At 27.8% G+C, this 24,284-nt stretch overlaps 3 protein-coding genes across 8 annotated transcripts; 2 read left to right on the plus strand and 1 right to left on the minus strand.

The window, feature by feature from the left end:
* Positions 1-9,731: 9,731 nt before the first annotated feature.
* LOC111043007 (transcription termination factor 3, mitochondrial) lies at positions 9,732-12,486 on the minus strand. The gene is made up of 2 exons (XM_022327774.1): positions 12,288-12,486; positions 9,732-11,197 (listed from the first exon to the last, which is right to left on the minus strand). The coding sequence occupies exon 2, from the start codon at positions 11,091-11,093 to the stop codon at positions 10,071-10,073; it is 1,023 nt and encodes a 340-aa protein (XP_022183466.1). The 5' UTR covers positions 11,094-11,197; positions 12,288-12,486; the 3' UTR covers positions 9,732-10,070.
* A 126-nt stretch (positions 12,487-12,612) lies between these two features.
* On the plus strand, positions 12,613-17,406 carry LOC111043009 (N-glycosylase/DNA lyase). Of its 5 annotated transcripts, none has more exons than XM_022327775.1 (6): positions 12,613-12,734; positions 12,810-12,994; positions 13,186-13,485; positions 13,542-13,815; positions 14,069-14,263; positions 17,071-17,169. In XM_022327775.1, the coding sequence occupies exons 2-6, from the start codon at positions 12,924-12,926 to the stop codon at positions 17,167-17,169; spliced, it is 939 nt and encodes a 312-aa protein (XP_022183467.1). In that variant the 5' UTR covers positions 12,613-12,734; positions 12,810-12,923. The 5 variants fall into 5 exon arrangements, with proteins under 5 accessions (XP_022183467.1, XP_022183468.1, XP_022183469.1 ...); XM_022327776.1 differs by having other exon boundaries at positions 12,625-12,746; XM_022327777.1 differs by having other exon boundaries at positions 12,628-12,746; positions 12,814-12,994.
* A 605-nt stretch (positions 17,407-18,011) lies between these two features.
* On the plus strand, positions 18,012-23,189 carry LOC111043010 (protein ROP). Of its 2 annotated transcripts, none has more exons than XM_022327780.1 (10): positions 18,012-18,216; positions 18,318-18,467; positions 18,565-18,720; positions 18,876-18,979; positions 19,605-19,969; positions 20,040-20,141; positions 20,215-20,677; positions 20,759-20,946; positions 22,808-22,962; positions 23,040-23,189. In XM_022327780.1, the coding sequence occupies exons 1-10, from the start codon at positions 18,189-18,191 to the stop codon at positions 23,099-23,101; spliced, it is 1,773 nt and encodes a 590-aa protein (XP_022183472.1). In that variant the 5' UTR covers positions 18,012-18,188; the 3' UTR covers positions 23,102-23,189. The 2 variants fall into 2 exon arrangements, with proteins under 2 accessions (XP_022183472.1, XP_022183473.1); XM_022327781.1 differs by lacking the exon at positions 18,876-18,979 and adding an exon at positions 19,383-19,486.
* The last annotated feature ends 1,095 nt before the right edge of the window (positions 23,190-24,284 follow it).

Raw genomic sequence — 24,284 nt, forward strand, 5'->3', positions numbered from 1 at the left:
AATTATTATAGCATTATATTTTTATATGTACACGTCTTTTTGAGGTTCCTACTTCTAGCTACAAGTTTCGACCTATACAACTGGTAGGTATACAATATTTCGTTTTATTCATCGTACATTTTATTTTTACGTACACGAGCATAATAAACGTGCCCATCATATATTTAAGAGTCGAAGGTTTCTAACGATTTCATTGTAAAATAAAGTACAATAGTTGCGGAATTAAGTGTAGTACCTACCTACTCATTATTATAATATATGAAGGCAAGACGTAACGGACATTAGTATGTAATAAATTGTGGTCACGATGTGTAATACGTGCCGTGGTAAATAGGTACGGCAAAACTAAATTCAGAGAACAAATGAGAGTAAAAAATGAAAATGGTAGAATTTTTTTTGGGAACCTTACCTTTTCAGAATACGATTTATGGTTGTGTAGAAAACGATCCTTTTGAGACTAAAACGGTAGACATTTAGGCGTCTTTATTTACGGAACTACCTAACAAGTAACAAGCAACATATATAAACGCATGGATGACACGTTTAAACATAAATATATATAGGTACAATAGGTACATATATAAACAACCGTTACAGTTTTAAAACAGATTTTTATAAAAAAAAAATACATAGAAATATAGGTACTTATAAGCTATATGGCTATATTGGCTATATTATGAAATATTCAGTATGTTATATCCTTATATATTGATAGAAAATAGCGATTGTAATTCAGTGTATAGTTTATAGTTAGCCTTAACTCTATAGCTGGTAAATAGTAATTAGTAAAGTGACTTAACAATAATAATTTAAAGATCGAAATCTAATAATTATGATTTAAATTGAAATTAGATTGAAAATGTTTCATTTTTTGTAAAGACTAATTTATTAAAAACAAGAACGACTTGTAGGTAGATCCAGCATCAAAGAAAAAGAGATTAACATCCGCATGGCGCCGACTACACATAGATTATTACAGAGCATATAATAAAGTGTATAATATTATACTCGTATTAATGTATTAAACTTTAGTATTCGCTTATCGTGATATAAGTGGTAAAGTTGGGACATGCTACGAACGGGTGGGTAAATGAGTGTGGGTATGCGTTTATTCTTTCATATAGCTTTGGAGCAGAGATCGCTGTTAAAATGATCACGTCTAGTCTAGTCTATATAATATTATTATACAAAACAAGCAATGGCTGTAACGTGCAATTTATAAATTATACAACATTTTGGATTCAAGCTGATTTGTTTTTTGTTCCTACTGTACCCGACATATTGTTAAGAAAATGTACTTATTCGTCCAATATGTATTCAAATAATATACTTACCAATTACTATACAAACAATTATTATTAATAGCTAAAAATTAAAATATAATAAACTTAATAAACTGAGAGATCAATACGTGGTTATATATAAGATCTATATGAATAATTTGAAGAATAATAATTGTACATAGTACCCATTATTATCAGATAATGAGTACTATGTACAATGTACAGTAATAATTATAGTTATTAATAATCAGTGTTCTAACTAGGTAGGTATCCAAACCATCTGGCTCAATCCAGGGATTTAAAAACTGCGTTCCAAGTACAAAATCATTTAACACCGACTAGTGGGAGGCTTTAAAGTTTTGACTCTAACTATAGAAAAAATAATGAACTAGTATCAAAAATAATTTTGATATTTAAAATTAAAAATTCATTAGGTATATCATTGTCAACAATTTAAATCTTTATTTTAATAAAAACTATTTCGGATATAAGTTTGTGCAGTTCCCCCTTACAAATAAAAAAATAGTTAGGGTAGGTACTATAGGTACACAAAAAAAAACAATAGAAGTGGATCTTTGTCCTTATTCACCCTGCACTTATTAAAGTTATACGTATAGTCATATAGCCTATTGGCTATATTTATTTCTATATTCTATAATATAAGCTAGGTTTGTAGTAAAAATCGTCGTATATTCAGTTTCCAGTCGGCAGATTATTTTACAAAGATATTTTAAACCTATATATAACATATTATAATATACAGTAAACACAATAAATTTTGAACGTCAGCATATTTCTTACAAGGAACGAATATTATGAATAATTCAGTACCTAATACCTATTCGTAAAAAAACCAAGGGATTAAAATAGTCTAAATAATAAAATTCAAACAAAAATTATTGTTTATAGTAATATCTAATAATCAAAATAATTTATTTTTTAAAATGTAGATTAAAAATCAACATTTTATTTATAAATAACAATGTAAAATTGTTAACTGCTTATTATAGGTACGTGTTGTTCTGTGGACTGCGCATTTTATATATTATAGACATTAGACGATATACTGTTGAACTGTTCTATACCATTGGTCAAGATCACGAACATAATTATAATAAAGTTTAGTATAAACCTACCATTGACTATTGAGTATTGACATTCATTAATTACAAATTAATTATACTGTACGTGTATTTGTTTTCCCTTCGTACACTTCTATATACCTACCTAAGTTACATGCCGTTGTTACACTTTACGATACTTATACACCAAATACCAATACACCATGTGTCCATGTCAATACAAATTTATTATCCGTATACCTATAGAATAGGAGCTTTCTTTTTTTAGATTTAATAATCTTTGGGTTGAATGTTTTATGGTATATATATATCTGTGTATCGGTGACTAGTGTATCGCGGTTGTTGGTGATTGCTCAATGCTCGAATGGCACTACCCACTGTATTAGGATATAATGCCGGAAAAAGTACCTTTAAAATTAAAAAATATGTAGAAATAGTATAATAAAATTAGCTAATCGTATTCGTATATAGCTTTTCATTTTTAGCTCAATTAAAACAATGTGATGTTAATTAATACCATTTATGATGTAATTTTTTTTCAAAAGACTTATTGAAGTTAATATTAATATTTCATTATTTTATAATGGAATTAAATTAATATATTGATAAATTATTTATTGGTACTTTACGTATTTGTATTTTAATATATTTCAAGAGTATTTGATGCAATTATGGTACAATCCAATGCTAGTTTCCGGTATGATGATCTTATATTATGGTATACTTACCCAGTACCCATATATCGTTATTATGTTATTATGGACTTATATTATATATATATAGACATATATAGTACCTATATGGGCATATGGCTATACGAATATTACGGCATACCGGTATTACAGTATTCTGGTACGAACTGGTACGATGGTATACCACCACATACTGGAACCGATCCTTAGATTATTATATATAGGTAAGTACAGTTATTGTATACAAACATTGTATGTTCGGCGATGACGATTAAAAGAAACCGGGAGTAATATGGACAGTTATTTTATTAAATGCGCAAATAGTGGGGAGACTAAAGGCTCAGCCCCCAGCAAACCCGAAGGTCTTACACCGCATTGGAATTTGGAACAAATGAAAAAAATGTTCATTTCTACGTCAAAATCTTCAGCTTTCCCAAATCTTAAACTCCATTTGCAACTATAACGGGATGGTCATGTGACTTGGTGGTTACCAGTTACTACGATAAGTGATCGGTACTCATTAGCATAAGGTGGACTGCAAGGGTTTATCCTGTCCTAGTCTCCTGCCTATCCTTATGTAGAATTTTATTTTTAAGATTTTATCCATAGACTTGTACTGCAACCGGAATGTATACCTAATCCCATATCAAAATTTGTCGGAGTTGTGTGATACCTACTGGTTTTTGTCGAGTACCTAATACTTACAATTTAAATAAATTATGATATATTATAAATATAAGTATATGGAGACAATTGAGTTCATGTTCATTTTTTTACCAACCACCCCAACAAAATAAGTCTAGGGATGCAACCATAAGTCGATAACCAATTTAGGTTTAACTGACTACTGACTACCGAGTACTCGTACAGCCGTACAGGTACAATATATAATATAATAAACTATGTATAGGTAAGTATTAAAATACAAATAGTTATATTAAACTTCTATGAGTATGGGTATAAATTTAAGTAGCTATTTAGTATGTTCCTACTACCAAATACTACGATATATCCATCGAGTATTATTCAATAAGTAAATTATTAATAAATAATAGATTATAATTTATTAGAAAGTATACTTGTGCTATATGTAAAATATAATTTAGTATAATTTATATATTATACACAATAATTGAATAATATGTAGATACCTGCCTACACTAAGCAACTACCAAGACCAGATGATATGTCCAAATATCCAATATTATACGATTATACCTACATAATACAACTATATATAAGTATGATAATTTAAAATCGTAAGCCAAGTTTGTATACTTGCTCAATGTACCTATCGTAATGTTTTTGTATGTTATGTTTAATGTACAAACCAATGCTACGTAAAAAAACAAAAACAATTTGATGCGTAAGATCGTCAGCCAGTGGCCTAGATACCACGACTCATCCTAATGAAAAAAAAAATAATAATACAAACAGCAAAACCGAAAACAGTAACTTGTTTCAAATATAATACACACAGAGGAGCAGTGTAGGTAGTTAGCTTATAGCTATTACAGGTATTCCTAGACGTACCTATATAACTTACCCATGTAATATCCTATACATAATGAGTTATATTAAAATATGAAAACTTGTGAATTTTTTTCAGTTTTATACTTATTTGCTATTTGGGTCAATCCAAACGTTTAAGTTCATTAGAATTTTGCCACCGTGTGTGTCCAAGGAGAGCAAGTATACCTGTATAAGAATATGTATACTATATTATGTAGTTACATGCAAGCGATGCTGTTCCGTAGTATTTGAAAACTGTCATCGAATATGCGTTATTCATTCATCGGGGAATGTCTTTTATGTCTTCAAAATTCCAATTTGGGGTATTGTGTTGTGGCTGCCACGAAACGGCCGCCTGCAGACGCGTCTTTGCTACACATAATAATAATAATAATATATACTGTGCCGCGTGTGTGTGCATTATATAATAGGTGCACATATAGGTATGTATATATATAATATATATACATACATATTTTTATATTTATATGTATGTATATATTATGCTCATACATATCGATCCCGACAGGATATGTTAAGGCATTCTTCGTCATTGTGCTTAGGGGAATACGAATATAAATATGTATATCTATATATATATATGTACCAAAGCGTTCACATGACCATTGTGATGAATCCGATCTGCGTGCGTGCATTCCATTTGAATAGAATCGGAACGAAAATACCTTTTTTCCCTTTTGTCGCCATCGGCGTCCGAAAGACTCGTACACGCGGCGGCCATCACGGCGGCGTCGGCGGGAGCGGCAACGGTAGACTGAAGTGTAAGGGATATAATATAATATTTTATCCATAATACGAATAAGTATATAACTTATATGTATATATATATTGCACTTATAGGCTATAATATAATACCACCATATAACTCGTACAATTTTTTTTTTGCAAAATCTCCATGATTTTGGACCACCGAATATCCGAAGGGTATAATATTATAGTATAGACAACGTGCCAATGTCATTCACAATTTTACACCTGTTGAGAGTTTGTAAAGGTAGATTAGGTATATAATATTATGTATACAACAATAAAACATCAATTGTTGAACCGGCAATCGAAAGACCCAGAAATCTATCTAGCATTATAATATAGAAATGCATTGTAATGTTCCGTCAAAATAATATATTAATATATCTAAGCTCAGATTTATTTTAAGTCCACAATACTTATCTATAATAGTATGAAAGCGATATATGGCAGTACAATTTAAATTTTTAATATATTTTTTTAAATGTTATATCCTTACATGAATAGGTATTATACTTCCTATCTGGTATACCTAACTGAAAATGTGTACCTATTTTAGGGATGTATGAAAGTATAGTTGGTATGTTAGGCTGCAGCTACGTAAAGTGAAATAGTTTAACACGCAATTATGTATAACAGAAGTAAAATAGGTACTAAAATATTAATAAGGCAAAACGGTACATTTCAACCTGGCAACCAATATATAATATATTATACTAGGTACCTCATAAAGTAGATAGGTACTATTACATCGATCTATTCTCCATAATTTTAATTTTGAATATAATTTGAAATATCAAAATGCTTTAAACATTTAATATCGAAATAAAATAAACATTTAAACATAATTCATAAATACATAATCTAAATACAATTCAGAATCAGCACAGCTTAGGGCTCAAAAGATTGAGCGTGTCACTGCAATGGATGAAATTATGTGTTCAATTTGAATTCAATGATATAAATTAATGGTAGGTACACGAAAAACGATTCTGTGCGAAAACGGTCTGTTTTATCAGCCTATAATATTACTAAGTAGGTATATTTTATGATATTATAGTGATTATAGTAATTTATTTTATTACTAGCCATTAATACTAATAGTACTACAGTCTACTGCAGTAGGTTAAATTCATTTTCGTTGAAACATTGTACTTAAAAATGTCATGGTATGTATAAAATATAATAATTTACCTACCCTAAAAGTTTCAAGAATCCACGAAAAATGTTTTTTTTAATTACAAATAATTACTAGAATCGTTATTCTTGGTTTTAATAAGTAATTTTATGCACATTTGAACTTAAAATAACAATAATAAAAAAACTGTGATATTTTAGATTTTAAATTTTTTAGATTGGCTACAGAATGGACTACTTATGTAGGAACATGTTTCACACTTTCAATCCTTAGCCATAACAATAATTGAACATTTTTATAAATTTTTAACTACAACATAATTAGTACATTTTAAATTTGATAAATTTTGATAAAATCTGAACTTTAAATGGTTATGAAAAAATATCTTTATATATTTAATATTTTTCAACTCATATTGTAACAATATGATGTGAGGAGTCTTGTATTAATTTTTTAAGCTTCTGAACCCAACGAATACAATTTTATTGGTATTAAAAACAAAACAAAATTAAAATTGAAAATGACCTTAAACAGCTCAAAAGCGTGTTAAAATCATATAAAAGTTTTATCAAGTATAGAAAACAATAAAATAATTAAACATATAATGTAAATTTCAAGTATCGAAATAAGAATGTTACAGAATGAGCCCCACGAGAAATCGAGTAAATATCCAATGTTATTCAAATTTGAACTTCAAACGCTCATATAGAAATTTAATCTGACTTTCAAGTAAATATTTATTTTTTGATACAGGTAGACAAACTTATGAGAAATCCTGTATTACATTTTATTTTATTTTTTTTTTTTATGGATTTCTAAGTGAAAATAATTTGCATACTTTGTTGATTTATGCGAATTTCGTCAAAATTTGAACTTAGAGTTTCATAAAAAATTATTGTGGTTACACGCTCATCTTTCTTTTTAATTTCCTCCGAGAACAACTTACGAAACTTATATTAAATTTCAAGTCTTTTGACTGAGCAAAAATATTTTTATTTACCTAAATTTAAAAAAAAAACTTATAATAATAGAAAATGTTATAAATGTCTATAAAAAGCTTAAAGTGAGTAAAAATATTTTTGAAAATTCCAAAGTGCCTGTATAGGAAATGCTATTATAAACATTCACTGAAAATTTCATGTATTTACAGTAATTTTTTCTAGTGTTACACGTAAAACCAAAATTGATTTTGTGTTGAAATTCCAACTTTTTCTTAGTTTTTGTTTTTAGAAACTACTGGGAATTTTATATGCTGCATCGGAAGCATTAGTTTGGACTACTTATCTAATACACAGACACAACAAATAAAAAATAAATAAAAAAACTTACATCATTATAAAATCAATATATATATATACTTGCTCCGCCCAGAATCTAAAAAACATTAAGAAAATTGAAATTATTTCATGGCTATAAATAGCATAACTTTCAGGTAAACTTTTTTTGTGATGAAGATAGAAGAACTTAATGAAAATCTTCTATTAGAATTTCTTATGTTACTTATGGAAACAAAGTTTTTTTGAATTTCTAACCAAAAATATAATTTACAACATTTGAAACATTTTTCATGATTATAGACTATAAATAGCTCAAAAAGTGTCATAATCGTTTGAAAATTGATACTATAAATATTTGTAACACATTTTAAGTTTCTATGATTATTCGTTTTTGAATTACAACAAAATATCAAAAATTGATTAATGGGAATTCGTTAATTTTCAGCTGAATACCAAATATCATAAGCATTTTAAATTCAAAATGTCATAAGAAATTAATGTTTCTTTCCAGTCGAAAAGTTGTCTAACAATTACAACAGTATGGCATTTTTGTTCATTATTTTTAAAAAGATGATCAGCCACTTGAGCAAGTCATTGTAATAGACGTGTTATAAGCCTTGTAGGTATTTAAATTCAATGATAAATCATTGCATTCGAAAAACGATTCTGAAAGAAGACGATGTGCCATCCTAGCATAGTGGTATAAATAATCAAATTAAATAGTCAAAAAATAATTATACAAATCGAAAATATCTCAAGGCTCTAAATAACATAAACTCTTATTTTTTTCGATAGAGGTAGAAACGCTTGTAGGGAATCTTCTATTACAATTTCTAATGTTAGTTATGAAAAGAAAATTTTTTATGAATTTTTAATCCAGAAATAATTTTGCAAAATTTTCGTTATTTTGATGAATTTTAACAACATTTGAAATTTAAATACATATAAAAAATAACCGTGCCTATGTATCTCTAATACACTTTAACTGCTATTAAAGCATGTCATGAGGATCCTTGCATTAAATTATCAAGTTTTTTTTAAGTGAGAAAGTTTTCATGGACAATAATTAAAAATTTTTTTTACAAAATTCGAAAAACATATCTAGGTTATAAATAGCTCAAAATATTTTGAAATTGTCACCATATCACATGGAAATGTTAATATAAATTTTACATTGAAAATTTCAAGTGTCCATTAACTTTTTGGGTTACACCAAATTTTTCAAATATTAGTTTAGCGAAAAAATTACCATTTTGTTTGTTTTGTTTTACTCGACGCTTTTGAAAACTACTCGAAATTTTCAATTTTGACCTCTCAAATGTATCAATTAGATTCGCTTTTCTATGAGAAAAGATGTCGATGTCGAAATAATCACTTTTCTACCCTGTTACTTACTTTCTGTTGATGACAAAAAAAAAACCACACATAATTGTAAATACAATACACTTATTGTTATGCTCAGAATCTAAAAATTTAATTTTTTGATTTTTAGGCTATGATTGTTATAATTATTATATGCTTAATAATTATTAATTACTAAAAATTGTATGTTGATTTTGTAAATCATATTATTGAAGATCGAAAATTGTATAGTGATAATATATTTTTCATACATAGATTATACCTATTTCACACTAAATAAGATTGCCCACGTACAAGTAATTTTAACTTTTAATAAAGGTTTAAGGTACCCAATTAAATTTTAGATGAATAGTGAAGACATTAATATTAGCTGGTGACTACTGTTTTCAGTCTTGAGAGGTACATATCGGTCTTATTATTATAATCTGTAATACAATTAACTACCTACAGTAAAGTCAAACGTAATATATTATAATTATTAATGGTAAACAAAATCGTAAATAATAGCAACTAGGGTATTTAAATTTTTTTAACCTTGGTTTATATATTCTAATAAAAAAAATATGGCACCTTAAAACTATTATTCAGTTTTTATTGTATGAAGATTGACTTATATATTTTGCCCTTGAAACTAAATATTTTTTTTATTTAACATTCTCAAAATTGTTAGTAAATTCCATTGCATATTTAATACACATATTATAATATATAAACATATTTTTTATATAATTTATAAATCGTCAATAAGTATATAATATATAAACCCATTGATACATACATTTGTAAATGCAAATATATTTAAATTCATTATCATTATTGTATAGATATCACGATTATCTTCTCATGTAGATAACTGTGATAGGTACACTAATGTTAAATAATAAATAAACAAACAAATTAAAAACACAATATTAGTGAAACATACATTTTTACAAATGAGTAATTAAATTGTAACATTATTGAACAGTCTTCAGATAGGTATTAAACATTTCAACACTAGTCTTAGCAAGATTAATACAAAATTCTGAATCATCTCCTGAAACTAATTTTGAAAGTGGTACATAATTGGGCTTTGTTGGGTCATATTGTGCTCGGTTTAAATATTTCAGATATTCATGTCTCTGTTTGGTTCTAAATAAACGACTGGTCATAACTTGAGGTTCAAGAACAATGCGGTCGTGATTTATGTCCATAGTATGATGTATGTAGTTGAACCGTTGTAATAAATGATTTTTTGACATAGTAAATAATCTAGGGTGGATTTGTAAAAGTCTTTTTCTTTCACTTTTATTAAAACCCATTTCTTCAATCAATGAAAACATTATTAAATTTACCGATTTTTTTGGCCAAGTAATCAATTTTGGTAATTTAGTAACTATACTACGGATATTATCACCAGAAAGAAAAAAGTTAGTTTGAAAAAATCCAAGACTGGTATCAATGTCAACTGTACTTTGAGATAACCATTTTGGGTGTTTTCGAATTATAGTAGTTATCATTTCTTTATTAAATTTTTTATGTTCTAAATAATTAATTCGGGTTATTAAATCATCCATATGTTCAGAAAATATCATAGGATTTTTTGTGAGAAATTTTCCCAATTCTTCAACAGGAACTCCGCAATCATGAATAAATCTTATGTACGGTTTCATATCACGTTCAAAATCTAATTTCAATATCGTTTCCATTACATTAGGTTTATTGTCAAATTTGTAAATTTCTACACCCAGTTTGACCAACTGTTGTAATGAATAGGAGTCATTTACATATGCAGCCAGATTAAATGTAGGGAGTAATGCTGGACTAATAGTAGAAAAATTAGTAACATTGGGTTCCAATGGAATATTGTTGTAGTCCTTAGGCCATTGAATTTGATTAGACTTGATTGTCTCTAAAGTATTATCAGAGCTACAAAAGCATCTGAAGAACTGTTTTTGTTTGTTAATTTTAAAAGACAGTACTCGTTTAAATAAAATCATAATGATATAATTGTTAAATGTAACTCGAATATTTGAATTCTTGCAACAATTTAAACTTTGTTCAAGTCTTGAAGTAAGATGAATTGATTTTTTCAACTGCCAATCTGTAAAAAAAAAAAATTATTTAACAATTGTATACAAATTTAACAATTTTTTTAGAGGTACATTCTTCTATCAAAATATTTTTTACTGATAATATTAAATCTTTTATTTAAGTTTAAACACAAGCAATATACCTACCATAAACCAATGTACCTATGTTTATGTACCATAAACCTACTTTAAGGGTTAATGTATTGATAGTATTGATATATATTATATACTCAGTCCACCGAAAGAATATAAGCGCATAGAAACTAAAATTAGTCAAAACCAGCAGGTAGTGTCTTCAACACTACCTGCTATAATAATCTCTAGATGAGAGAAAGGTCAAGACACACTGGTAATATTATTCGCAGGAAGTAGTCATATTTTCTTGGTAGACGGAGTATGGTTAAAGTGCATTGGAAATATAATTATAAAAAATAAAGATGTACAAGTTTACACCTAGTTATATTATGTAACATTAACAATTAAGACTGAAGCTATTGTTAATAGCTAAATCGGTACATCATATGTAGAAAGAGTGGTTTTTTTTATAGTTAAGTTTTAGAATGTAGTAGAGAATGGATAGAATTCTAAGAAGTGAGAAGATCATAACAATTTTAGAGGAAACAATATTTGAACTGACTTTCCTTATACTAGATATTTAATGCCATTATGTATAGAAGTATTAAATAAAGATGATCCATACTTAATGGTTAACAAAATGAAACTATGAGAAAAAAATAACTTTAAAACTTTAAGGGGCTAGAAAACAGAAATTAGCCATTATGAGTTTAATTATGCAATATGTGTTTTAAATATGGACGGTATGGAAATTGGTATAAAAATAATTTTAATCATTCACTGATTAACCTATATACATATGTTTAAATTAAACTATTAAAATAATAGAATAATAATTGTTCAATACTCTGTTTTAAAAAATAGGCATTTTCAATCCATAAGCTAGCATAAAATGTATATGTATAATCTTCCAACTTGACCAGCACCTTATGATTAACAATAATTATAATTTCTCTAATAATCATATTCATTATGTAATATTTGATCAAATTAATTTATTAATAAATAATATACATTTATTCTTACAAAAGTTTATTGAAAATGTCTAGCTTGCTTCCAATTAAAATTTCCGAGATTACAATCACCCGGAATTAGTTTATGGATTTAGAGTATAATTCAATGAAAAAAAAGTTAAATAAATTGAAAATAATTCAAAACTCTGAAAACTTAAAGCTTCAAATTCTGAATATCTGAACCTGAAGACAAATGATAATTATTAACATTTTGTATAAAGTTGAATATCAGCATATCACTGGAGTGATAAGGTCTATTGATACATTTTAGAATATTTAAGGTTATAGCATTATTATCTGTAATCTGTGGCATGTTTAAAAATTAATGCCCGCGTAAAATCTTTAATCATTTTTTTATCTACCATAATATTTATATTTTATATTTGATACCTACTTCAAATAATTTTAAAAAAATTAAATGAATATTTATTATTTAATATCACTCCAACACGCGAGGACAGTGAGTATAATTGTAAATGACAATTGACAAGTACATTAACTAAATAAATATAAATTAATTTGATAACATTTTAAGTTAGGAATGCTAATGAAAACTTTATTGTGGTCTCATTAGCCATAATTATTTTTCTATCATCAAATCAAACAGTAACAATTACATTTACTTATTTTTGGTCATTATAAAAAAAAAATGAAAAAGATTTTGTGTTCAAGCGATCAAGTGAATTTGAAATGCGTCCTACTTGGTGGACAAAGTTTCAGGTAAATGTTGGTGTTTTCACTATTTATTAGGTATTCAATTTGGTCCAATACCTACTTCAATATAAATATTCAATATACAGCTAACTTATAGTTTGTGATTATAAAAATTCTGTTGTCAAAATGAATAATGATTGATGTTTGATAAATTCAAGTTGTTTACATTTTGTCAATTTTTTTTCTCCAATTGTTAGATGGAAAGAAACTAATCCAGATGAATACTCAGGAGTATTTGCTGGTGGTTTTTGGGTTCTGAAACAAAATGATGATCACATAGCTTATAAACGAGTTCCAGCCACAGATTTGGATGAAAAAATGTTAAGTAATTATCTAAGAATGGATGAACCCTTGGATGCATACTATAAAGAATGGAGTTTATGTGATCCAATTTTTAAAAAATCAGCAGAACGGTTTAAAGGAATTAGAATGTTGAAACAAGAACCAGTTGAAAACATACTATCATTTATCTGTTCATCAAATAATAATATCACAAGGTAAATTAAATTACATACATTTTTTGTCTTTAATAATTTAAATAATATCATTATAGGATCTCATCTATGGTTGAAAAAATGTGCACGTTATATGGTGAAAAAATAGTTGGAACAACTTATTATGCTTTTCCTAATATTGAAACATTAATTGGGCCACAAGTTGAAGAAGATTTGAAAGTCGCAAAATTTGGATATAGAGCAAAATTTATACGACAAACTGCTGAAAAAATGTTTGAACTAGGTAGTAATAAATGGATTGATAAGCTAAGAAATATGAATTATGATAGTGCTAAAAAAGAATTGATGCTATTGCCAGGAGTTGGTCCCAAGGTAAAAAATTAATTATATTTTATAACTGATGATGGAAAGGCCAAGTAATATACCCACACTATTAACAAAATTGAGATTTTAACTTCTTATAATTAAGATATAATAAATATTTATACATATGTTGTATTCAAGTATCATAATCATTAAACTTACTGTATTTCATTTTTTATACTTACATTACTTGGTTTTTTCATCCCCGCCTAAAAAAATATATATATTTAATATTCATTTAAATAATATATTAAATTTATAGGTTGCAGATTGTATTTGTTTAATGTCACTTGAACACTTAGACGCTGTCCCTGTAGACACACATGTATTTCAAATTGCTCGTGATAATTACTTACCTCATTTGAAAAAATACAAAACAGTTACTCAGCCAGTTTATAATGAAATAGGAGATTGTTTTAGGAAGATATTTAAAAAGAATGCTGGATGGGCACATACTGTAAGAATTTTTTATTTTGTTTAAAGTAACTGGTAACATCACTAAAGTCTATAATGGATGGATATCAGAATATACATGCACTTTTGTGTTTATATGAGATATTTGAAATTTGTTTTTAGTTATTTCCAAACAATATTGTTATGTTATAGCAGAGGGTATCCTTTCCCCCCCGTGAATCTTAAAGGCACTGGACGTTTCCCCCCGACTCAATATACTTTATTTTTACACATAATAATAGGTTTGAAAATAGGTTCTAGGTTCTTTGGATTTACCCGAAATATACGATCATCATAATATTTGAAAATTTGTAAATAATCTAAAACAGAAACCTCCAATTCCGTCATCACTCCATCTTGGTAATATTGCCTCAAATACTCCAACTGAATCAGCTAACCTGTTTTCAACTCATTTCTCCTCGACGTTCAACTCCTCGGCTTTCCAACTTTCACCATTTACTGGCTCATCTAATTACTTATCCTATGAACTTCCTTCTGATATAACGTTTACTGTCGACGATGTTTTTTCCGCTCTTAAATCGTTAAAAAATACTTACTCTAATGGACCAGATGACATATCCGCTCAATGCTTGTACAATTGTCGTTTTTCTATTGCTTATCCAATTTATTTACTATTCAGGCGTTCATTAGATTTAGGTATTTTTCCTAAGGTTTGGAAAATATCATCTATAGCACCTGTTCTGAAATCTGGTGACGCTTCTGATATCCAAAACTACAGACCAATTTCTATAATACCACATATTGGTACACTATTTGAATCGATTGTATACTCCAGAATAAAGCGTAGTCTTAATCATCTTATTATAAGTGAGCAGCATGGTTTTAGATCGCATAAATCAACCGTATCAAGTAGTGTTGCCTTCTCTTCTTATTTATCTGAAGTTATCGAACACAGAGGGCAGATAGATGTAATCTTTACCGACTTTAACAAAGCATTTGACACAGTAGACCACGATTGCCTTATAATGGTGCTTTTAGTCTTTAGGCATTGGGAATCCCCTACTATCTTGGTTGCACTCTTACATCACAGGTAGAAAACAATTCATAAAAATCAAAAATGCTGTTTCTGAGTTAGCTGAGATACCATCTGGAGTCCCTCAAAGAGGACACCTTAGTCCTCTTTTATTTATTCTGTTTGTAAACTCAATAACCAAATGGATCACTAAGGCTAAACTCCTTCTTTTTGCTGATGACATAAAAATATTCCTTAAAATAGATAATCTTAATCAATGTTATATCATACAGTTAGAACTAGATATTTTTGCAAGTTGGGCGTACTCCATTGGTCTTAGCCTTAATATAAGCAAATGTCATGTTATGTCGTTTTCTAGGCAGCGATCTCCTATCCACCACAACTATTCTCTTAACGGCACTTCCCTTGACCGTGTCTTCCTCTATAAAGATCTTGGTATTCATTACTCACCATCATTAAATTTTGAGCACCATATAAATGTCACTGTTGGTAAAGCTTTAAAAGTATTGGGTTTTATTAAACGCAATACTAATCAGTTTTCTTCTGCTCGTTGTCTCTGCCCATTGTACTTCTCATTAGTACGTTCTATATTAGAATACGGTGTGGTGGTGTGGCATCCCTACCTAGCTAAAGACGAACTAAGACTCGAGCTTGTACAAAATAGATTTCTTTCCTACATTGCTTACATAATGAAGATACCTCGCCCTACGCATGACTATTCCTTAATTCGTAGTTCATTGGGAATACCAATGCTGTCAACTCGTCGACAAGATGCTGATGAGCGCTTTATAACCTCGCTCCTAGGTGGCACCATAGATGCACCCGATCTCCTCTCTAAAATATGTTTTCGTATCCCTTCCTTCTTCTCCAGAAATCACGCTCTCTTCCAAGTTCCAACTCACAATACATTATACGGACATAATCACCCCTTACACAGAATGCTTCGTAATCTGAACAATCTTAATTTTGATTTTAATGGGTAATTGAATAATATCATTGTTTTAAATATGTTGTATCATTGTTTTTATTACTAAATTAAGGTATTACCATTTAGTTCATATTATGTTGTGTTTTTCCATATGTTCTAATTTTGTGTGTATTTGTATTATTATATTATTGTTGTATCTATTAATTTTAAACTTAATCTGTTCAATTTAAAATTGCCGTTTGGCGTTTATATATTATAAATAAATAATATAATATCATTATATCATATCGCCATATCGGCATCTATCGATTATCATCATTCACGTTATTTATTTATTACCCAATTTAATGGGTAATGATTGATAAACCTACCTCAAATTATCTAAACTATTAACAACATTTTTTGCCTTTATGTCTCTTAGTAGTTAGTATAGTTCGTAACATTGCTAATCATCCATATATTTGGCTTTTTATTGAAGCTCTACAGATGAACAACTCAAGTGCATCAATCAAAATTTTAAATTATAGAGCAGGGCCTTTTCGTAATAATTTAGGTAAAGATGATAGGTTAAAAAAATGATGTGAAAGTTTTTCAAATAATGATATTTTAAATTTTTTAATTTCAGTGAGCTATCTTACCAGAATAAAAAAATAAAAATATACATATATACAATTATATTTATTATATTCATTATATTTATACATTAATTAAATCATTTGTACATTTATTTATTTGCATTGTATATTATTGTTGTTTAATATTTATTTTTTTTGTCCGGGGGGGAAATTGTCCCATCCGGGGGGAAACGTCCTAGATTCATAGCAGAGACATTATAAATCATAAAATATTTTCTAGTTTGTTGTTTAAAATTAAAAACTATAATTTTTAGGTATTATTCTTGGACGATTTGAAAAACTTTAAACAACTTGAAAAACAGGATGATTCATCTGATGGAAAACCTATTGCAAAGAAGAAAAAAAAGTTCTGATTTATTGTCCATCATACTGTTATTATATTTGTAACATACATAACTTACATAATTTGTACTCTTTGTTAAAATATATTTTTATTTATTGGATACAAATTACATTTAGTATGTTTTATTTATATATATATGTGTGTGTGTTAACTGCAAATGCTTGTTCTAAACTTTTTAGTTCAAAATATTTAAGAAAGTAACATACATATTTTTTAAAATTAAATTTAAATTAACTTTAAATTTTGGTATAAATAATAAAAGTATTAACATGGATAATATGATTAAAGAGTTATATAAATAAGTATTACTAACAATTGTGTTATTGTACAATATAATTTTTAGTTATACAATTTTAGCTTATAATTAATTGTATTAAAATATAATTTTTATCATCTGAACAAATATTTTTGTAATTAATCATGAAGTACCTAATCTAGTGCCAGTTATTTATGTGCTTGCAAATAATTGAGTAGATAGGTGATTAATGGAAACATCCATTTCATAGAACATCTAACTAGTGACACCAATATAAAGAGAGTATTGTAACTCGAAGAATACATTTTAAGTGTTTTATATATGTGTAATCATAGATTTCAAACTAATAATAGTTAGTACTCAAATATTTTTTTTAATTAATTCATAAGCAGCATCCAAACGTTTTCATTGTTTTGGTTCGTCTTAAATAAATTTTAGTTAAATGAAAATCTAATTATTAAGTTCTTATTAAGAATTATTGTGTTAATGTGTTCCGAGTTCCAACTAATTATTTTGTGAATGAGGAAAAACGTATTGTTAGGTAATTTTCTCGTTATTGTGTTGGCTACACTGATGTCTGACCAATTTTCCAATTGATTTTCCACCATTTTTCTACTCTTATCTCTGACCAAGTTATTTGAATCCTCTCGGCTCTCCCATTTTCTTATGACGTAATGTTATTAAATCTTCAGTGACTTTTAAAGATTATTGTTTTTCTTGCGGTGCGTAAAGGCTGTTTGTTTACAATTTGATTGATTCGTAGCGAATCAAACATGGCATTGAAAGCTGTTGTCGGACAAAGTAAGTCCTTATTTTTAATTACGTATTATACTGCATATTTGTAAATGGCTTTTTGTTTTATCTGATACATTTACTAATTGAATAATAAATTCGTTTTACAGAGATTATGAATGAGGTCATTAAACAGAAGGGCGTAAAAAAAGGGGCTGACAAAGGAATAGAATGGCGTGTTATGGTGGTTGACCAACTGGCAATGAGAATGATATCCGCCTGTTGTAAGATGCATGAAATATCCGCTGAAGGAATCACTAGTAAGCGTTAATTTTTCATTCATAACAATACTTACTCCCGATAACAATGCTACATCTATTTTTAAATCATTATTTGTTTTGTTAACTTGTTTTACAGTTGTTGAAGATTTGCAAAAAAAACGAGAGCCTTTGGCCACTTTGGAAGCCGTTTACTTGATTACTCCTAGTGAAAAGTCAGTCGCTGCTCTCATTAGAGATTTCTCCAGTCCAGGAAAATCTATGTATAAAGCTGCTCATGTTTACTTCACTGAGGGTAACTTTTTATATGACCATTTTCATTTTTTTACAATTTTAATTTGTTAGTTATATTTTTATCGTTATATATAGTAAATCAAAGACAATGTTTTAGGATATTATAATTCAATTTTATCCTAATTTTTAAATTTTTCTTCACCATTATAATTATAGCGTGTCCCGATGAGTTATTCAACAAGTTAAGTTTGTCCCCAGCCGCAAAATTCATTAAAACTTTAGTGGAAGTTAACATAGCTTTCATAGCATATGAACAACAGGTAACATTTATGAAGACTGTTAACTGCTAAGCTAATGGTGGAAGTTAACCTTTGGTTATTACTTAAGATTAACAAAAATAATATTTTTATACATATATTATATTTGTAAATAATCTTATTTATCGGATCTATTTAATTTTAATATTTTATTCTTTTGTGGAGGTATTGATCTATCTTAAACTTATTTTATACTTATGGCTTTGGTATTATATAAAATTATAATAATGTTTATTTATGGTGAAATATATGTATTTATAATTGTTGGCTGTGAACTAAAATATGTTGAATGACTTGTGCAAATACGGGAACACTAAACTCTAATCTTTATTTGCCATTAATAAATTACTTTTGTTTTGCTTAACATACTAATCTGGTATTGTTTTATTGCTTAATTTGACAAAAGTGTGTCAAGAAGAACTGTTTAATGAACTGTGTAAATCGATTGCTGCCAAAAAAATTAAAACACTCAGAGAGATTAACATCGCTTTTCTACCTTATGAGCGTCAGGTGTGTGTTTGCTTAACATTTAAGTAATTTTGCTTTGTTCTTCACTTTTGGTGTTAGTAACCCTGAATATTATTATTTTGGAATAATAGTTAATTTTGTTTTCTATATACATTCTTAGGTGTTTTCTTTAGATTCTCGTGAAACATTTCAATGTTATTATAATCCATTACTAGTGAGTAGTCGAGTTCCTAACATGGAACGCATAGCAGAACAGATTGCTACTGTTTGTGCTACATTAGGAGAATATCCATCAGTACGATATAGAAGTGACTTTGAACGTAATGCTGAATTAGCACAGATTGTTCAGCAAAAATTAGATGCTTACAAAGCTGATGAACCAACAATGGGTGAAGGTCCTGAAAAAGCTCGCTCACAGTTAATTATACTTGACAGAGGATTTGATTGTGTATCTCCTGTCTTACATGAGCTCACATTCCAAGCTATGTCTTATGATCTTCTGCCAATAGAAAATGATGTTTATAAGTAAGATAATTCTTGTATGGTTAAAATAATTTGCTCTTATTTGATATTTTTAATTAATTTTGTTTTAAAGATATGAAGCCACTGCAGGTGCAGCTCTTAAAGAAGTATTGTTGGATGAAAATGATGAGCTTTGGGTGGAGTTACGACATCAACATATTGCTGTTGTATCTACGTAAGCTTACACATTTAACTTCTCATTTGTTAAATATTGTTCTTTATTAATTGTATTTTATTTTGTGTTTTAGAAATGTGACAAAAAATTTAAAGAAATTCATAGATTCTAAGCGTATGTCAGCTGTTGGTGAGAGTAAATCTTCTATGCGTGATTTGTCGACAATGATTAAAAAAATGCCTCAATACCAAAAAGAATTAAGCAAATATTCCACTCATTTGCATTTGGCTGAAGATTGCATGAAATGCTATCAAGGTAATGTGGACAGACTTTGTAAAGTGGAACAAGATCTGGCTATGGGTACAGATGCTGAAGGCGAGAAGATCAAAGATCATATGAGATGCATTGTGCCAATACTGTTGGATCAGAATACATCTAGCAATGATAAGATGAGGATTATTATATTGTACGTTTTGTCTAAAAATGGAATATCTGAAGAGAATCTTAACAAACTGGTACAACATGCTCAATTATCACCAGCTGATAAACAAGCTATTGTAAATTTGAACTTGCTTGGTATAAATACTATTGTGGATGTAAGTACTATTGCTTGGTACTTACTAATTTTACTCTATGTGATTACTAATTTAAATATGTAACTAACACTTCTTTTTTAGGGTAACAGAAAGAAGCAGTACCAAATACCGCGTAAGGAACGCATTACTGAACAGACATACCAAATGTCTCGTTGGACACCCGTGATTAAAGATTTAATGGAAGACTGTATTGAAGACAAATTGGATGCTAAACATTTTCCTTTTCTAGCTGGTAGAGCTGCTTCATCTGGATACCATGCGCCAACTAGGTATGTATTTAATATTTGTTGTTTTACATTTTTTATAATTTATGTCTTATATCCCCTGCTGTTTAGTGTAAGTTAAATTCAAAGTCATTTCAAGAACTAATTTGTAATAAGTTTTTAAATTTAGTATACAGTGTAATCAACCTAGTTAAAAATATGCCATTTTCAAACTAAACATTTGTAGGTTTAAATGTAAATGTGTGGTAGTTAGTGATCAATAATGTATGTGACTATACGCAAATGAAATAGCAGAATGCTCCCTCAGAGTTCTGCGCTTGTGCAGTAAACAATTTATGCACTTTAGTATGTACTTTTTGACAATCCTACTGACAAACCTGATAACGCTATTAGACCTTTTAAAAACTGATTTGAATTGGTAAATGTGTCTACTAGAGATCCATCAGGCCACATATTAAAGTATTTAATTTAATTTTTGATAATCAACATTCAATTTTTCATAAATTTGAAATATTCAAACAAAATATATGGGAGTTTAGGAAATAAATTTTAAAAAGTAGCCTGATCGATCTCTAGTAGACTAGACATATTAACAAATTCATATCAGTATTCAGAAGTTTTATTGAGTTATTAGCGTAGGCTGATCCAGAAGTGTTGTTCAGTGTATGCAGAATCTAAATCGGCCCATCTCAATTAGGGGGACTTAGAGGGTTTATCCCTTAAATAACTAAAATGTTTTTGATGGTAACTTTATATTTAGTAATAACACAATCTACATACTTTAACACTATCAATCATGGTGTAGGATTATTTAAACTAAAATGTTGATTGAATGATTTTGCTAATTTTTTAGATAATTTTAGATTACATTTTTAGATATATATTATTTTTTTATCATCAGACCACTCATTAGCCACAGATATCAGATTATAATTTTTAATAAAGTTGTTAACACATTCATCAGGTTCGCCGTTATAAAATTTGGGTCTAAAGAAAATTGGTTTATACATGTTTAAAGTTTTGATTTGAGTGTTTATATTATTTGGGTTCACTAAATCAGTATTATTCTTTTTTGAAACCATTATAACAGATTACTTATATTCAAGATTAAAAGGTTTAGGTAAAAAATCTAGATCACTATCGTTATCGTCCTCAGTTTGATTTTTGTTTAATATAGATCTTAAGAAAAGTCTTAATTCTACTTTTTCGCTATTTGTTGAAAATTCAACACACAACAGTCTTAAAATTTGTATTAGATTGTCCTTAGATTATATATGACAAAGATACAAGGATTTTGGTTCAGAAAGTAATTTAATTTTTTTCTCTAAGGACTTCTGTGTAAATTCCTCTTTTGTATATTTATTTGGAAGTTCTAATGAGAAAAAGAATCCCAATGTTAAGTTCAGCAATTTGTTTAATATCACTAGGTAATTTTATATTCTTGCTATTAGAAAACGCTTCAGTGATATTTGAATACTTAACTGTTTCAGTATATGATTTACTTCGTTTGGTGTTAAACTGTAGACAACTATCCGATAGATAATCAATTTTCTGGTAGTTCTGTGGAAGTCATATTGATGTTAAAATATTTTAAATGCAACCAATACATTTTTGCTCAACTTAAATTAAAGCCAACTTTCAGGGCATTGGGGCATGCAGCTGAATCTCTTTGAGTCCTGTGGCTCTGCCTATGGTTATAAGGTTCGTCGGCTGCATTGACAACAATTATCACATTTTGATAGAAATTATTGACCATTTGAAAACTACTTAATAGTTAAATTTAGGTTTTTCAAAGAAGTTATCCTATTTAATTAATAAAAGTCACTGTGATATTTCAATGTGTATTCAAGAAATTATTTTGTAATCTAACAACCCAACTTCACAGTTAAACATTTGTTTTTTTTAGTGCACGATATGGACACTGGCATAAAGATAAGGGTCAACAGCTGATAAAGAATGTGCCCAGAGTAATAGTATTTGTGATTGGAGGAGTAAGTTTTTCTGAAATCAGGTGTGCATATGAAGTCACTAATAACTTCAAAAACTGGGAGGTTATAATAGGTAAGATTTTGATAACTATTAAATTATGATTTTATAATCTTATGTTAATGCTTCTAAACATTGTTATTTTTTTAAAGGCTCGTCACATGTTCTAACTCCAGAAGACTTCCTCAACAACTTGTCTGCGTTAAGTCAATAAATCTGTCCAATTCTTCCACTCATCACAGTGTTATGTTTTTCCAAAGTATTACTTATTGTAGCCTTATAAATCGTGATTTTTTAAATTTAGCATAGAGTTAAATACTAATAAAAAAAATCTAGTACTTATGGGTTTGTAAGAACTTGTCAGTATTTTCATTGTTTAAAAATCATTTCCTAAGTATTTTTAACGCAATTAATTCAGTCTTATTATCACCACAACGTATTATATCTATTTTATTATAAGTTATTATTTGTTATTTATTTAAATTAATAATTGAAAATTTTATTTGGTCATAAGTTAGTCATTTGAATAACTTTCATCATTATTGTTATAATTATATTTTACTTATTATAGTTTTAAAACAGTTTAAAATATACATATGTATGTTCTAGACATAATTATTTCTTTTAACGGACATTCCGCATTTATATAAACATTAACTTATTTATTGAATTTTATCACATTTTAACCATTATATTATTAATATAGATGATAGAATAATTTCTGTTATTTGGATTATTAAAAACATTAACAGATTATTTTACATTAATTAAATTTTGTTTTTTCTAATTTTACTTCCAGCTTTTACTAAAAAAGTTTTTATTATTGTCTGAACTATTGTTTTTTTTTAGTACCTACTTATTGAGCTTTTGAATGTGTATACATAAATAGCCTCAACATTTTAAAGAATTATAGATGTTTATAATGTAACCTTTTATTATTATAATATATTAATATATTATTACTATGGATTCTCTTATTTACGTCATTCATTGATGGAATTCGCATAAATGTCATAGAAATATTAACTTTCGGGAGCAAAATATTTTGTTCTTATCAATGTGTATTATATTGATTTTATTAATTTATCTATCTATAGAATCTATTTATTATTTAGGTACAACTTTTTTTAAATATAATATACATTTTTTTTTATTTAATAATAATTAAAATTTTAATTACAAATATTAATTATTTAAATTCTTCTGAAAATACTTCAATTCGAAATGATTTTAGAACTTGTATTAAATAAAAATGTAGTACTTTGTAGAATGCACACAATACATATATTTCTCAATTCTTAGTCAATATCTTAATATCTTCTAGTTAACCTGTTTTTTATTTTATTTTATTTAATCATCTTTTACAATCAGATTAGGAACTAGAAGATATTTTTTTT

This window comes from Myzus persicae, unplaced genomic scaffold, assembly GCF_001856785.1.
Source record: "Myzus persicae strain clone G006 unplaced genomic scaffold, MPER_G0061.0, whole genome shotgun sequence".
Lineage (NCBI taxonomy): Eukaryota > Metazoa > Arthropoda > Insecta > Hemiptera > Aphididae > Myzus > Myzus persicae.